The sequence below is a fragment of the Ascaphus truei genome, chromosome 5, assembly GCF_040206685.1.
Source record: "Ascaphus truei isolate aAscTru1 chromosome 5, aAscTru1.hap1, whole genome shotgun sequence".
Classification (NCBI taxonomy): domain Eukaryota; kingdom Metazoa; phylum Chordata; class Amphibia; order Anura; family Ascaphidae; genus Ascaphus; species Ascaphus truei.
Genome location: NC_134487.1, coordinates 82872112 through 82887927, shown reverse-complemented (window position 1 = coordinate 82887927; position 15816 = coordinate 82872112). Strand labels below are relative to the sequence as shown.

Here is a 15816-nt window from a genome sequence, read left to right as displayed (position 1 = left end):
GTGCATTAATAATAAGCTGGGAAGACCACCTTTTTGAATTTTTATTATTAGGAAAAAGAAAAAAAAATCTAATAAATTTGTAAGTAGAAGCAAATAATATCAACATATAGGGATATTAGGCGTAGCTCTTTACCCTTATTAACCAGGAATAAGTATGAGAGATGTGCCGCGGTTATGTATATTACAATTTTGTGCCGATTTATGTAATGAACCAATGGTGCACCAAGTGTTATTTACAACATTGTAAAAAAATTTTTTTTTTTTAATTCTTGCGACTTACTCTAAATAATGAAAGATATAACAGGTCTCCCTCAATATGGCCATTGAACTTTGTCCCCAGTAACTTCATACCAATTGTTAATTTAAAAAGTGCAGTTTTTCCACACAAACTAATTTGTAAGTTAAGGTAATGTAAAAATGTATATGAGATGATATATATATATATATATATATATATATATATATATATATATATATATATATCTCTCTCATCATTTTTAATCAAATAAAATGACAATACTTTTGTGGCCCTTCTGCTCCTAAATCTTTTCTGATGCGGCTCCTTTGGAAAAGTAGTTGGAAACCTGGTAAAGAAGCACAGCTCCATGTCCAACACCCACAAGCAGTTGTTCAGAGTGTCACATTGTTGCATCATGTTTGTAGAAAAAAAACTTTTACATATTTCAGCATTGTTTTTATACAAATACCATCAGAAAGCCTATTTGGACTTGAAATCTTTGAATTACATCTAAATAATTATTTTTTGCAGTCAACTAAATCAAGTCCATCCAATTACTGTTATTTTAACCACTTGGGAGCTGCGTAACATAACAGTTGTCATAGAGTATCTACAAAAACATTAATAGATGAAATGGGGTGCTGCCTTCTTAAACTTAAAGGTGCATATTGTTCATTAGATACTGGGTTAGGGAGTACCCTATGAAACCCCAGAAACTCCTGGTGTATGATTTGATTAATTGGTTACTTATACATTTCTATTTATGGCAGCAACTGTGGGTGTGGCACATTGGAGACGTTTCTGAGGTCCTGGGTAGTTTGCCCAGTCACCCTCATCTGATGTTCACATGGGCAGATCTCCTTGTTTTGTTTGCCCACATAGAATCTCACAATTTGTCTGGGCTATATTGTTTTCCCACATGGTTATTTGATAGGGCTGCTGCTGGGGAGAAGCCAATAGACCGGTCCTACAACGTTTTATAACTTTTGATATAGGTGAACACCACTAAAATAAGAGCCCAGTAAATCCTAGTATTAATAAAACATCATATTTTATAAAAAAAAAATACTTAAAGCTGCAGTTCAGTCTTTTTTTTTTTTTTACATTTATTTTTTTACTTCAATAGTTTTATGTGTGCAATCTCTAATTAGCTAAAGAACAGTATAGCTGCAGGTCAATTTGTTCTCCATGTATTGATAGGTCGAAATTTGGTGACATATTAAAAGCTGGGATTTGTTTATAATCTGCTTGACTGGCAGTGGAAGCTCATGAATATTCATGAGCATTCCTGCACTGACACGTGCTAGAGGGAGGGCAGGGCTGACAAAGGGGTGTGTCAGGGCTTGTGACAGGACATGAAGGGGCAGTGCCTTAGCAAATGGCTGTTAAAATAGAATACAAGAAAATTGGTCTTTCAAATTTGTTTTTTTTAAAACAGAAAATGCTAAAAGTATTTTTTCTTACTACAGAACTGATTTATTAAAAAAAACACACATGCAGGATATTGACTGAACTGCAGCTTTAAATGATCTGCTAGCTTTAAGGGTGGGAAACACACACACACACACACACACACACACACACACACACACACACACACACACACAAAAGGATTTTTACAATAAAGGATTTATACAAGTTTTTGAATAAAGGATTTATACAAGTTCATCTTTACTTGACGATTAAAAAAAAATATTTATGTCATGTACATTTGGACTGCAATATCTGGATGAGAAAATAACATTAAACCACAGGCAGATGTCATTTACAAGTTGAGAAAAACACACATGATTTGTCAAAGTTTTTAGTAAAAATTATTATTGTGTTTTGAACATTCCAAACACACCAACATGTCTTTAGCACGCTGAAGTACAAACACCCTCAGCACTTGAAGGGTTAATATTCTACATTACTTTTGCGCAAGTATATTTTAAGATGGCAGAATTCTCCATTTCAAAATCTGATATTTATTTGTTCAATGAGAAAAATGTAGTAATTGTTATGCTTCACATAAAACTCACACCATTTTGTCAGTGTTCAAAAGTTAGTCCAATTGCATTTTAATGTATTTATTGTCACGTTGTTTGCCTGTTTATGCTTTAAAAACGTATATTTGTAATGATTTAACAAAACCCATACAGTGAAAAATAATTGCCAAAGAGGAAACAAAACAAGAATTGGATCTTTCAAATACTTTCACGTTTTGTAATTAAGAAAAAAAAAAAAAAGTGTCTGTATGTAAACCTTCTGCTGCTTTGCCACAGACAATTCTGGTTTGGAGTTGGAAGGGAGCGATCCAATTGGGTACACCTCATGTGAGTAAAAAACGTGAAAAAGCACTGATGCAATATGTAATCTTAAAATCAATAGTTGATTACAAATAACTTGTCTATATAGAAGTGAATTACTTATACAGTACAGAAGTGTTGGTAATAATAAAGTACAACCAGGAGGTATGTAGATAGTTGTTCTTCCTTTCAGATGTGTAATGGCACCACTTTGCTTTCACATAAGGGGACTGTTCCAGATATTCAGCTCCCAACAGGGTATATGGAAAAACAGAAGACACAAAACGGCCCAATAGTGCAGATTGCAATTCACTGGATTTATGTCAAAAAGTAGTAAGAGATGTACTCACACTAAGTACAAAGGTTCTGTACATATATTGGTATCTTTAGCATGTAAATGCTCACTGTCTTTGCGGTGTGCGCTCCCGAGTCTTCTCCCCCTCTCCTCGCTGTGCCGCCGGCGGTGGCGTGTGACGTCACGTCCGGTTCGCGGGTAACCGCATCTGATGGAAACGGATGGCAACCAGCAATGCTGAGGGGTCTGCGGGAGCGTCCTAGCTTTCGGCGTCTTCTCTTGGAGGCAGCTGCTGCAAACTCGTTGGCTCTCTGCACAGAACCAGTGTGCTAAGGGTTAATACCTGCGATTGCTTGCTGCTGTGTGTTTGGGTATTAACCTGTGTGTTTGGGTTAACCCTTAGCACACTGGTTCTGTGCAGAGAGCCAACGAGTTTGCAGCAGCTGCCTCCAAGAGAAGACGCCGAAAGCTAGGACGCTCCCGCAGACCCCTCAGCATTGCTGGTTGCCATCCGTTTCCATCAGATGCGGTTACCCGCGAACCGGACGTGACGTCACACGCCACCGCCGGCGGCACAGCGAGGAGAGGGGGAGAAGACTCGGGAGCGCACACCGCAAAGACAGTGAGCATTTACATGCTAAAGATACCAATATATGTACAGAACCTTTGTACTTAGTGTGAGTACATCTCTTACTACTTTTTGACATAAATCCAGTGAATTGCAATCTGCACTATTGGGCCGTTTTGTGTCTTCTGTTTTTCCATATACCCTGTTGGGAGCTGAATATCTGGAACAGTCCCCTTATGTGAAAGCAGAGTGGTGCCATTACACATCTGAAAGGAAGAACAACTATCTACATACCTCCTGGTTGTACTTTATTATTACCAACACTTCTGTACTGTATAAGTAATTCACTTCTATATAGACAAGTTATTTGTAATCAACTATTGATTTTAAGATTACATATTGCATCAGTGCTTTTTCACGTTTTTTACTCACATGAGGTGTACCCAATTGGATCGCTCCCTTCCAACTCCAAACCAGAATTGCATTTGTGGGAAATCTTAGCACATTTCCCTGGTAAGGTTGAGAAGCATCCCTTTGTGTAACATTTCATATATAAATTTTTTATTTTTCCAATTTTTTCTTTTATTATTATTATTTTTAAATACACTGTTGAAAATTAAGGTATTGTGGCGCCTATGCAAATCATTTAAGTATACTGTTGCCACAGACAATGCAATCATAAATCATAGCACTGGCCCTATAAATATGAATGTGTTTGTGAATAAGCATATAGCACCATGTTATCTAAATACTGTATCTAGTGGGTGATTGAAAGAAAAACTATTTAGTCTGTAACCGAGTATACTGCATCAGTCTAGGAGAATATAACAGCTAAAATACATACAGCATTTACATTTGATTTGAAACAGTCTGTTCACACGGTGCTATAAGCGCCTACAACTTCACGTGTGCAATCAATCTAGAGCAGCCAATAGCAAGAAAGCCTGAGCAATTACAGAGCATCTCTAGCCAGTAATCCAGAACTTTAAAAAAAAAAAAAATGTGTGTGTGTGTGACAGGCTCGGAATGCAAACAAACTAATCTTAACCCTTACGTGTGCAAATCAGGCCTCTAACATATTCATGTTATATATAAAACATATAACATGCATTCATATAAAACTTCAACTGTTACATGTTCACTAAATGAGTTGAAGACATCACAATTGTCAGTGTATATTCCCCAAAACGATTACATTTCAACAAGTTTCACCTTTCATTTCACACAAAATAAATTTTTAAAAACATATTGTCTGTTTAATTAAGTACTCAGTTTCAACTCGCATAAAATGCATAAGTAATTATTAATATATGCTAAACAAAAGTATTGCAAATGTTATCTTTATGACACCAAACCAGTATTTTTTTGACTATTGAAAAAAATAATCAGCTAGTAAATTAAAAAATTAAACCAAAAGCTGATTGTACACAGAAAATACAAATGCCAAGAATCGGTGTGGCTATGAGGTAGTTGGGGATGGGGGGGGAAGGTGAATGATATGGGAACACAGGGAGCCATGGGGAGGTGTGTGTGTGTGTGTGTGTGTGTGTGTGTGTGTGTGTGTGTGTGTGTGTGTGTGTGTGTGTGTGCAGAAGGAAGTGTGTGTGTATACAGAAGGAGCCGAGGGGGAGGTGTGTGTGTACAGAGGGAGCCGAGGAGGAGGTGTGTGTACAGAGGGAGCCAAGGGGGAAGTGTGTGTATGTACAGAAGGAGCCGAGGGGGAGGTGTGTGTGTGTACAGAAGGAGCCGAGGGGGAGGTGTGTGTGTGTACAGAAGGAGCCGAGGGGGAGGTGTGTGTGTGTACAGAAGGAGCCGAGGGGGAGGTGTGTGTGTGTACAGAAGGAGCCGAGGGGGAGGTGTGTGTGTGTACAGAAGGAGCCGAGGGGGAGGTGTGTGTGTGTACAGAAGGAGCCGAGGGAGAGGTGTGTGTGTGTGTGTACAGAAGGAGCCGAGGGGGAGGTGTGTGTGTGTACAGAAGGAGCCGAGGGGGAGGTGTGTGTGTGTGTACAGAAGGAGCCGAGGGGGAGGTGTGTGTGTGTGTACAGAAGGAGCCGAGGGGGAGGTGTGTGTGTGTGTACAGAAGGAGCCGAGGGGGAGGTGTGTGTGTGTGTGTACAGAAGGAGCCGAGGGGGAGGTGTGTGTGTGTGTGTGTACAGAAGGAGCCGAGGGAGAGGTGTGTGTGTGTACAGGAGGAGCCGAGGGAGAGGTGTGTGTGTGTACAGGAGGAGCCGAGGGAGAGGTGTGTGTGTGTACAGGAGGAGCCGAGGGAGAGGTGTGTGTGTGTACAGATGGAGCCGAGGGGGAGGTGTGTGTGTGTACAGATGGAGCCGAGGGGGAGGTGTGTGTGTGTACAGAAGGAGCCGAGGGGGAGGTGTGTGTGTATACAGAAGGAGCCGAGGGGGATGTGTGTGTGTGTACAGAAGGAGCCGAGGGAGAGGTGTGTGTACACAAAAGGAGCCGTGGGAGAGGTGTGTGTACAGAAGGAGCCGAGGGGGAGGTCGGTGTGTGTGTGTACAGAAGGAGCCGAGGGGGATGTGTGTGTGTACAGAAGGAGCCGAGGGAGAGGTGTGTGTACACAAAAGGAGCCATGGGAGAGGTGTGTGTACAGAAGGAGCCGAGGGGGAGGTCGGTGTGTGTGTGTGTGTGTGTGCGCGCGCGTGTGTACAGAAGGAGCCGAGGGGGAGGTCGGTGTGTGTGTGTGTGTACAGAAGGAGCCGAGGGGGAGGTCGGTGTGTGTGTGTACAGAAGGAGCCGAGGGGGAGGTCGGTGCGTGTGTGTACAGAAGGAGCCGAGGGGGAGGTCGGTGTGTGTGTGTGTGTGTGTGTGTACAGAAGGAGCCGAGGGGGAGGTCGGTGCGTGTGTGTACAGAAGGAGCCGAGGGGGAGGTCGGTGTGTGTGTGTGTGTATGTATGTGTGTGTAGAGAAGGAGCCGAGGGGGAGGTCGGAGTGTGTGTGTGTATACAGAAGGAGCCGAGGGGGAGGTGTGTGTGTGTGTGTGTGTGTGTGTGTGTGTGTATATATACAGAAGGAGCCGAGGGGGAGCTCGGTGTGTGTGCATACAGAAGGAGCCGAGGGGGAGGTCGGTGTGTGTGTGTGTGTATACAGAAGGACCGCAGAGGGGGAGGTCGGTGTGTGTGTGTATACAGAAGGAGCCGCAGAGGGGAAGGTCGGTGTGTGTGTGTGTGTGTGTGTACATACAGAAGGAGCCGAGGGGGAGCTCGGTTTGTGTGTGTGTGTGTGTGTGCATACAGAAGGAGCCGAGGGGGAGCTCGGTGTGTGTTTGTGTGTGCATACAGAAGGAGCCGAGGGGGAGCTCGGTGTGTGTTTGTGTGTGCATACAGAAGGAGCCGAGGGGGAGCTCGGTGTGTGTTTGTGTGTGCATACAGAAGGAGCCGAGGGGGAGCTCGGTGTGTGTGTATACAGAAGGAGCCGAGGGGGAGGTCGGTGTGTGTGTGTGTGTATACAGAAGGAGCCGCAGAGGGGGAGGTAGGTGTGTGTGTGTGTGTGTGTGTGTGTGTGTGTGTGTGTATACAGAAGGAGCCGCAGAGGGGGAGGTGTGTGTGTGTGTGTGTGTATACAGAAGGAGCCGAGGGGAAGCTCGGTGTGTGTGTATGTGTGTACAGAAGGAGCCGAGGGGGAGCTCGGTGTGTGTGTGTGTAGAGAAGGAGCCGAGGGGGAGCTCGGTGTGTGTGTGTAGAGAAGGAGCCGAGGGGGAGCTCGGTGTGTGTGTGTAGAGAAGGAGCCGAGGGGGAGGTCGGTGTGTGTGTGTGTGTGTGTGTGTGTGTGTGTGTGTGTGTGTGTGTGTGTGTGTGTGTGTGTGTGTGTGTAGAGAAGGAGCCGAGGGGGAGGTCGGTGTGTGTGTAGAGAAGGAGCCGTGGGGGAGGTCGGTGTGTGTGTGTGTGTAGAGAAGGAGCCGAGGGGGAGGTCGGTGTGTGTGTGTGTGTGTGTGTGTGTGTGTGTGTGTGTGTGTGTGTGTGTGTGTGTGTGTGTGTGTGTGTGTGTGTGTAGAGAAGGAGCCGAGGGGGAGGTCGGTGTGTGTGTGTGTATATACAGAAGGAGCCGAGGGGAGGTCGGTGTGTGTGTGTAGAGAAGGAGCCAAGGGGGAGGTCGGTGTGTGTGTGTGTGTGTAGAGAAGGGGGAGGTCGGAGTGTGTGCGTACAGAAGGAGCCGAGGGGGAGGTCGGTGTGTGTGTGTGTGTACAGAAGGAGCCGAGGGGGAGGTCGGTGTGTGTGTGTGTGTGTGTGTGTGTGTGTAGAAGGAGCCGAGGGGGAGGTGTGTGTGTATGTGTATGTGTGTACAGAAGGAGCCGAGGGGGAGGTGTGTGTGTGTGTGTGTGTGTGTGTGTGTAAAGAGGGTGTGTGTGTGTGTGTGTGTGTGTGTGTGTGTGTGTGTGTGTGTGTGTGTACAGAAGGAGCCGAGGGGGTGGTCGGGGTGGTCGGTGTGTGTGTGTGTGTGTGTGTGTGTGTGTGTGTGTGTGTGTGTGTGTGTGTGTGTGTGTGTGTGTGTGTGTGTGTGTGTGTGTGTGTGTGTGTGTGTGTGTGTGTGTGTGTGTACAGAAGTGGGATTCGTTTTAACCAGAACTGGTGAATGTCAGGGGTGTGAAGGAGTACAATCTGAAAGCCAATAATGTTGTTATAACAAGCAATATTTATTTTTATAAAAACAGAGGTGGTTCTAAATGTAATCTGCTAAAATATACGCCATGTCATGTTAATGCCTTTAACCTATTCAGTGTTAACAATACAGTTAACTTAACTTTCATTTTTAAAATGTCTATTTTTCCCTCTATCGCATTTGAGGTTACCTGGGTCACATGATCTTTGCATTAATGGGACAATAAAACAACGACAAAAATATATAGATTTAGAATTGTAGCAACTGGTGACAGTGTTTAGATGTATCAGAGATTTGACACAGATCTCTAGACTATCTTCAAAGCCATCATAAAAATTCCTGAGAATGCTCTGGGTAGCAGACGAAAGGTGACAGAAAGGGCACCCTCCATTTCTTTACAGATTTAAAAATGTATGATAATTAAAATCTGATTCAATTCACAAGGATAAAAAAATATAGATTTGAGGCAGGCAAAATGAGGCGTGTGCAACAATTTCAAATGTGAGAGGGTGTCTGTTTAGGATATATCCGATATTTGTTCCCTTTCTTAAAATTAAAAGGGTTTTTGGCAAAAATTATATATATGCCTTCGGTAAAATCATACGAATGCAATGATTAGGGTAGCATTATTCTAGGGTTTATAGGGAGTGCGTTAAGAGTATTTGATACTCTGAATCATTTGGATTTAAAATCACCCTCTGCCAGCCATAAATGTCATGAAACATTGATGAGGGGGTGAATAAACACCCACAAAAGGTTATCCTGTTCTTGTCACAGGGGCAAAGTTAAGAATTCAAACAAAGCATTTCAGTATCAAAAGCAGAATTCAACATAGAGGGGTGATATATCCATATCTTCAGCTTCAAGACCACTCTGAAAGGGATATATATTATTGTTCGTTGATAACTTACTGGTTCTTTATTTTGTTATTTTATGTAACAGTCTGCATTTATATATTGTATGTTTTTATAACATTCCTTTTCCGTAAACGAGCACTGTACACTACGTATATTAAATCTAAAATATAAGTACCGTCTTTTGGGCTCTAACTGAACTTAGTACCTCTTTGAAGAGATTACTTGCATTTTCAGACACATTTTGCTAGATTTGGATTTGTGTGTTGATTACATTTTTCTAGTAAACGGGACCAAGGAGGTGGCAGCGTAATTGGAGGGTAGTGTGACGTTTTTGGGGAGTGTGTAGCATTCATGAAACTCCACATAAGCAAAATTAACTGCTTATACCTGTACTTGCCCAGGTGATCTTAATATATGTGCTAAAAGCAATTACAGCAATATTATCAATACCGCCAACTCGTCTAGCAGAGAAAAGGTTAAATAAATAAGGTAACAACATTTTTAAAAAAAGAGAAGTGAAAAAAAGTGCCGTATTTAATGCACACTATACAAAATGACAAATATTTAGCTTACTTGGGAGGGTTATTACATACCAGACAATCATATGCTAAAGTGCAATACATGCTAATTTATCAATACATCGTTTAAGAAATGCTGAGACTTACCGCAGGTAATACTGTTTCAAGGCGAAGGCCGCATTTGAACAGCCTCTTGGAAAATGAAAATCCTCTACTATTTCACCCCATTGATTCTTTTCTGATACCTAAAAATAAAAAAAATATTAATAGAGGTCACCACAGAAAGGGGGGAAAAAAACCAGTTCATTTTAGCAGAATGTTTTTTTTTAAATAAATATATACAGTATGACTGATGTAAATATAACCATATGTATTTTCAGCATGTATATATATATATATATATATATATATATATATATATACACACACACACACACACACACACACACACACACACACACACACACACACACTAAAAAAAAATACACAAATATATAATATTTATTAGGTATGTGATCATGCCAGGGTGAGCACACTACTCAGTGAGTAAAGACACTTACTGGCGTGGAGTTTAAAAAAAGGGGAACATGGTTCAATTCCCAGTGTGTTGGCTCCTTGTCACCTTGCACAAGTCACTTTATCTCCTTGTGTCTCAGGCACCAAAAAACAGATTGTAAGCTCTACGGGGCAGGGACCTGTGCCTGCAAAATGTCTCTGTAAATCGCTACGTAAAACTAACAGCGCTATACAAGAACAATTATTATTACTGTAGAGATCATACACACACAGCTTAATATTAATCACTTCACAAAATTAGGGATGTTTATGCCCTTATAGCCATTAACATGAAATAAGTGCAGAGGAAAGTTCCCTAAAATAAACTCTAGCTCGGCTCTACTAATTCCTCCTGAAAGGGAGGGAAGCCCAAAGCGCCAGGGGGAGGGGGAAGGGGGTGCACAGGACGAGCACTCCCGCGTGTGGAACATTTCACCACAACAATAATCACTAGGGCCTTTTAACACACTTTTTTTTTTTTGAGGCCTACATTTCATCCCCACCATTGAAGCCTAAGATGGCTATCTATACACGTCTGGGCTCTTTTGTTATTTCCTCCTCTGCCTGTTGGATGGGGAGAGGCGATGCGAGGCCTGGGAGCCCTCCTGATCCTCCTCCCACCCCCAGGCTCCATGCTCAAGGGACGATTATCGATGTTAAACCATTGCCCGCTAATTTTGAGTTACACGGGAAGTGCTTAGTGTAAGGTAAACGCACAGTACTGAGCCCGTGTGCGAGCGATGGAAGGAAGCAGCGCAGCCAGGGGATCCCTTCTCATACACACACAAAATACACACAGGGCCTCATAAATACACACACCCAGCAGGGCATCCACCCTCCACAACAGATCAGACACCCAAATGCAAGCGATCGCCTGGAAATCCCCGACACGGGACAAGGCCTCAGGATCCCCGGCCTCTCCAGCTTTCCTTGCCCATATTCAGGGGCAGGGGAGAGGAGGGGGATTTACCGCTGGACAGGGATCGTTGTTTGTTGTAAAGCGAAGAGCGTAGTAGAGCGAAGTTCATTAACACCCACCAAAGAAATACATATATAAACATTGTATTTGCGGGGGGGGGGGGGGGTATACGAAAAGAAAAATACAGAACAGCAGCGTTTAAGATGTTTCGTTTACCCCTTGACAGCCAAAAGGTGACCCGTGGGATATTACACTATAGTGAGTGACAAATGAGCCAACACTGCACATGTAACCCCATCCGTGCTGGTTAATGTACTGCAGGTCAAACCAGCCCCATGTGTTTTCCTTCCAACACAAATGACACTGATACAGCGGGTGGCTGCAGCCCCTGTGCTCGGGTCGCTCACGCGCGAGGGAAACCCAAACAATAATAATAACAATAAACCGAAACTTTCTCCTCACCTTGGCAAATCCTCCCAATGCGATGACTCTGGTATAGAGAGTGTGCAGGTCCAGGTCTCTGCCCCCAACGGCGGGGATCTTCCTGAAGCGAGACCTGCAGAGACACCCGGGTCAGGGCCAGCTGGGGTCACCCACATATCCACCCAACTCCCCACAAAACAGCCTGCTGTGTGCACACACAGCACATGCTTGATATCCTTATAACTTCATGTTTAGCATGCCAATTCCATAAACGAGACAGTATGGTGGGAAGCGTACCAACTCAAAAAACACAATATACAAATATATTTTGTGATAAATTACAGTATTGCATGTCTAATATATTCCACTTGCATCTTTAGGATTTCACCATGTGCGAAAAAATCCATTCATGCTAGCACGCTCATATATATCCCACAGTATGGTGTCACCCATTATTGATAAATACTCAAATATACCATATTTAGGCATTAACTTTTACAAAATGTGTACGAAAATTCCACATATAGATATGCACCTTATGTTATCAATCCCTAAACATGGAATACTATATTGTCATGTTATAAATCATATCATATTACTTCCAATGTTTAGATACCCCATGCTAAAATATATGCCAAATACTGCCCCCATGTAATAAAACAAGGTCCATGCATGTGTAGACCTACAACATTATGTCTCCTCAGCCCATAAAATAAGTGCTAATAAAATAACGTCCAAGGTTGCACATGTATTTAATATGAAAAGGGTGTTCCATGGGTGGATGAGCTGATCTCCCCTTGTTACAAATAATACAAGGTAGCTCAGAGTTACATGTGTAGGAACCCTCCTCCTCCATGTAATAAATACAAAAACAAAATAACTTCCATAGCTGCATGTGCCAGGATCACTCTCCCTAATGTTATTACTAGAATAGTTTAACTTCCAAGATTGCATATGTAGGATCACTACTGGTTACACACTATAATAAAAACACTTTCAGGCTTGCATGCATAGGATCACTCTCCATGTAATAAGTACTATCTAAATAACATCCCTGCAAAAAGTTGCATATGCAGAATCTCGATAAATACTGTAATATAATTATAAGGTTGCATGTATAGGCCTCCCCTCCTATGTAATACATACAGTAATCAAGTTAAGGGCCCTATCCCCATGTAATAAATACTACAATATGATAACTACCATGGTTGCGTGAGTAGGATCCCCCCTTCCCCCATAAAATATGGTAATGTCAAGTCTTATATATGTAGGACTTAGCCCCATGTAATAAATGATGCAATATTATAACTGACAGGCTTGTGTGTGTAGGATTCCCTTCCCTAATTAAATATTGTAATAATATAACTCCTATGCTGTGTGTAGGAATACCCATGTAATAAATAGTACAATGTGGGAAGTCCAGGGCTGCATGTGTAGGTCTCTCTCCCCCCCCCCTCCCCCCTCGTGCTCCATGTAATAACAGTACAATATATGTCACAGGGCTGCATGTGTAGGTTTCCCCCTCCTGTCTCATGTAATAAATAGCACAGTATGATAAGTCGGCCCCCCCTGCTGCTCCTCAATGTAATAAACAGTACAGTTGGAGAAGTCAGTTATCTTCAGTCTGCCCCATGTAATACACAGTACAATGTGAGAAGTCAGGTGTAACCCTCCCCACCACCATGTAATAACAAGAACAATACAAGTCCCACAGCTGCATGTTTAGGTTTCACCCTCCTGCCCCATGTAACACACAGCACAATGTGAGAAGCCAGGTGTCCCCCCTCCTTCCCCATGTAATACAAGGTACAATGTAATACACAGTACAGTTTGAGAAGTCAGATGTACCCCTCCTGCCCCATGTAATACACAGTACAGTGTGAGAAGTCAGGTCTCCCCCTCCTGCCCCATGTAATACACAGTACAGTGTGAGAAGTCAGGTCTCCCCCTCCTGCCCCATGTAATACACAGTACAGTGTGAGAAGTCAGGTCTCCCCCTCCTGCCCCATGTAATACACAGTACAGTGTGAGAAGTCAGGTCTCCCCCTCCTGCCCCATGTAATACACAGTACAGTGTGAGAAGTCAGGTCTCCCCCTCCTGCCCCATGTAATACACAGTAGTGTGAGAAGTCAGGTCTCCCCCTCCTGCCCCATGTAATACAGAGTACAATGTGAGGTGAGGTCAGGTCCCCCCCCCCCATGTAATACAGAGTACAGTGTGAGAAGTCAGGTCTCCCCCTCCTGCCCCATGTAATACAGAGTACAATGTGAGGTGAGGTCAGGTCCCCCCCCCCCCCCATGTAATACAGAGTACAGTGTGAGAAGTCAGGTCTCCCCCTCCTGCCCCATGTAATACAGAGTACAGTGTGAGAAGTCAGGTCCCCTCCCCCGTGTAATACACAGTGTGAGAGTCAGGTCTCTCCCCTCAGCTCACCCTCTGCTCTCATGAAACTGCCGCAGCTCGTCCAGGAAAGCCAGCCCCTTCCTCCGGTGCTCCGGGACGGCTTTTACCGTCGAGTTCGACATCTCTGTGATTAACACACAGAACCGCGCTGCTCCGGCGGGCTTCCTCTAGGTAACCGATCAATAATATAAATATATGTATATATATTTTAAAAAAAACTAAAAAAAAAAAAACCCACCAAAACAAGTATTTATTTATTTTTTTAAATAAATAAAAACAAAAAAATAGGGGGGTGAGAAATGAGCAGGCTGGTGGGTGCCGGCCTCCCGCTGCTCGGTCTCAGGAGAGCAGGGAGCCCTCGGCCGGCGCCACTCCGCTCATGGACCGCAGAGGAGGCGCTCGGGAGACCCGGGGGTCCGGCGGCAGCAAGCCGGGGACAGCGGCAGGAGGAGGGGGGAAAAGTTCAGGCGGCGGAGGCCGCGGGTAAACACGGACGGTAGTAAAGAAAAACAAACGAGGTCGACAATGACGGCCGAGGTAATAACAAGGGCCTTGTAAGCAGCGGGCAGGCGGCTCCTCAGGGGTCCGTGTCCCCCCCCCTCAGCGCGGGCGGCCGGCCGATCGCTGCCTGACACGGAGCATGTTTGTGCCGGGCCGCTGCGGGCTCTCCCTTTGTGTGACTGCCGCCGGCCGCTCCGGTCTGTGTGTGGCTGAATGTGTGTGTGCGATGGACGCCGCGGCCTCCTCTCCTCCCCCCCCTCCTTCAGGTGCCCTCTCTCTCATCTACCCGCGCACGGGGCTGCCGAGCGGCCGCGGGATGCACCGCTCCTCTCTCTCCCTGTGCCTCAACAGACAAAAAGATATCAGGCCGCGGCGACGGCGGCCACTGCTGCTCCTGCTACTGCTGGTGGTGATGCGAGGGGGGGTTGCAGAAAGCGCAGAACAGCGACCCCTCACAGCCGGCCGCTGGTACTGCAAGCCGGGCCTGCACCCTCTGGAGGAACGACCGAGCGCGTGGCAGTTGCGCGGGCACGCCGCCGGTCTTGAGCGGCAGCGTAGCCGCGCACAACAGGGCGAGAGAGAGGGGGACGGCGGGCCCGCGCTAGCCCCCACATGCACGCGCGTTGCGAGGTCCGCAACGCGCGCGCGGCGGGGAACAATGGAGAGAGAAGTGGCTTCTTTGAGCTTAGGGGTGGTCTGCAAAGTGACGCCAGCGTTGGCAGACGAAGAGCACCAGCGAAAGACATGAAAACGACCGTTGGAAGCAGGCAAGTGCTGGTAGGGGAAGTACAAGGGACCGTGGTGAAAGTACTAGCCGGCTCATGGCTAGCAGGGAAGTTATTTTACATGTAGACGTCATGGGGGCGCTGGGAGTTTGGTGTTTAGTTTTCTTTTTATGCAAACACAAAGCAAATAAAATAAAGTGCTCCACACGTGTCCTCTTTCTTTTCACAGTTTATACTTGTTTAACATGGTGACGGGGTTTCACACAGCATCTATCTATGTCTTTATTAGAAACGGGAAAGTATATGAACGGTGTTGTATGTAATGTTCATTATTCAGTTAGGCATATATTATACATATGTACATTTTTTCTATATAAACTTATATATTGTATTTAAAATCATGAAAACTAAGGGAACTGCACTGGCCACAAGTCCCACTTTAACAGCAAAAAAAAAATCTCAAGTCAAAGTCTGGCTCACTTTTAATAATAATAATTATATAAATTTCTTATTATTGTTGAGTGGTGAATTATACTGAATTACTCCAACATAAAGTGGACTATGAAACACCTGGTTCTCAAAACTGAAGACACTTTTGTCCACCATTCAATATGCTGTGGAGCGTCTTCTTGATCAGAAAGATTTAAGTATTAATTCCAAATACTCCAGTCGTTTGTGTCGCTTTCGGACAAGAATCCCCATTGACTTAGAAGTTGACTTGAGTCTTAGCGACAACTCTCTGTGAGCATAGGTATTTGCCTTTACCTATATGTGTGCAGCACTTCGTACACTGAGTGATATACAGGCGGTCCTCACTTATCCCATAGAATGCGTCCCGCAAACCGCTGTCGGTTAACGTACCATCAATCCGGGTCCCATGTTAATCGGCGGCGGTGACCGTCGGATAAGTG

At 44.5% G+C, this 15816-nt stretch overlaps 1 protein-coding gene across 1 annotated transcript in view; it reads right to left on the bottom strand.

Moving 5' to 3' along the window:
- ARID2 (AT-rich interaction domain 2) overlaps nucleotides 1–14689 on the bottom strand; it is a 100660-nt gene extending 85971 nt beyond the window's left edge. The window contains exons 1-3 of the mRNA XM_075600125.1: nucleotides 13710–14689; nucleotides 11315–11408; nucleotides 9526–9623 (exon numbers count right to left, since the gene is read on the bottom strand). Of these exons, the coding sequence (XP_075456240.1) occupies nucleotides 9526–9623; nucleotides 11315–11408; nucleotides 13710–13801 (284 nt within the window). The 5' untranslated portion in view covers nucleotides 13802–14689. The remainder of the gene's footprint in view (nucleotides 1–9525; nucleotides 9624–11314; nucleotides 11409–13709) is intronic.
- Between the last annotated feature and the right edge of the window lie 1127 nt (nucleotides 14690–15816).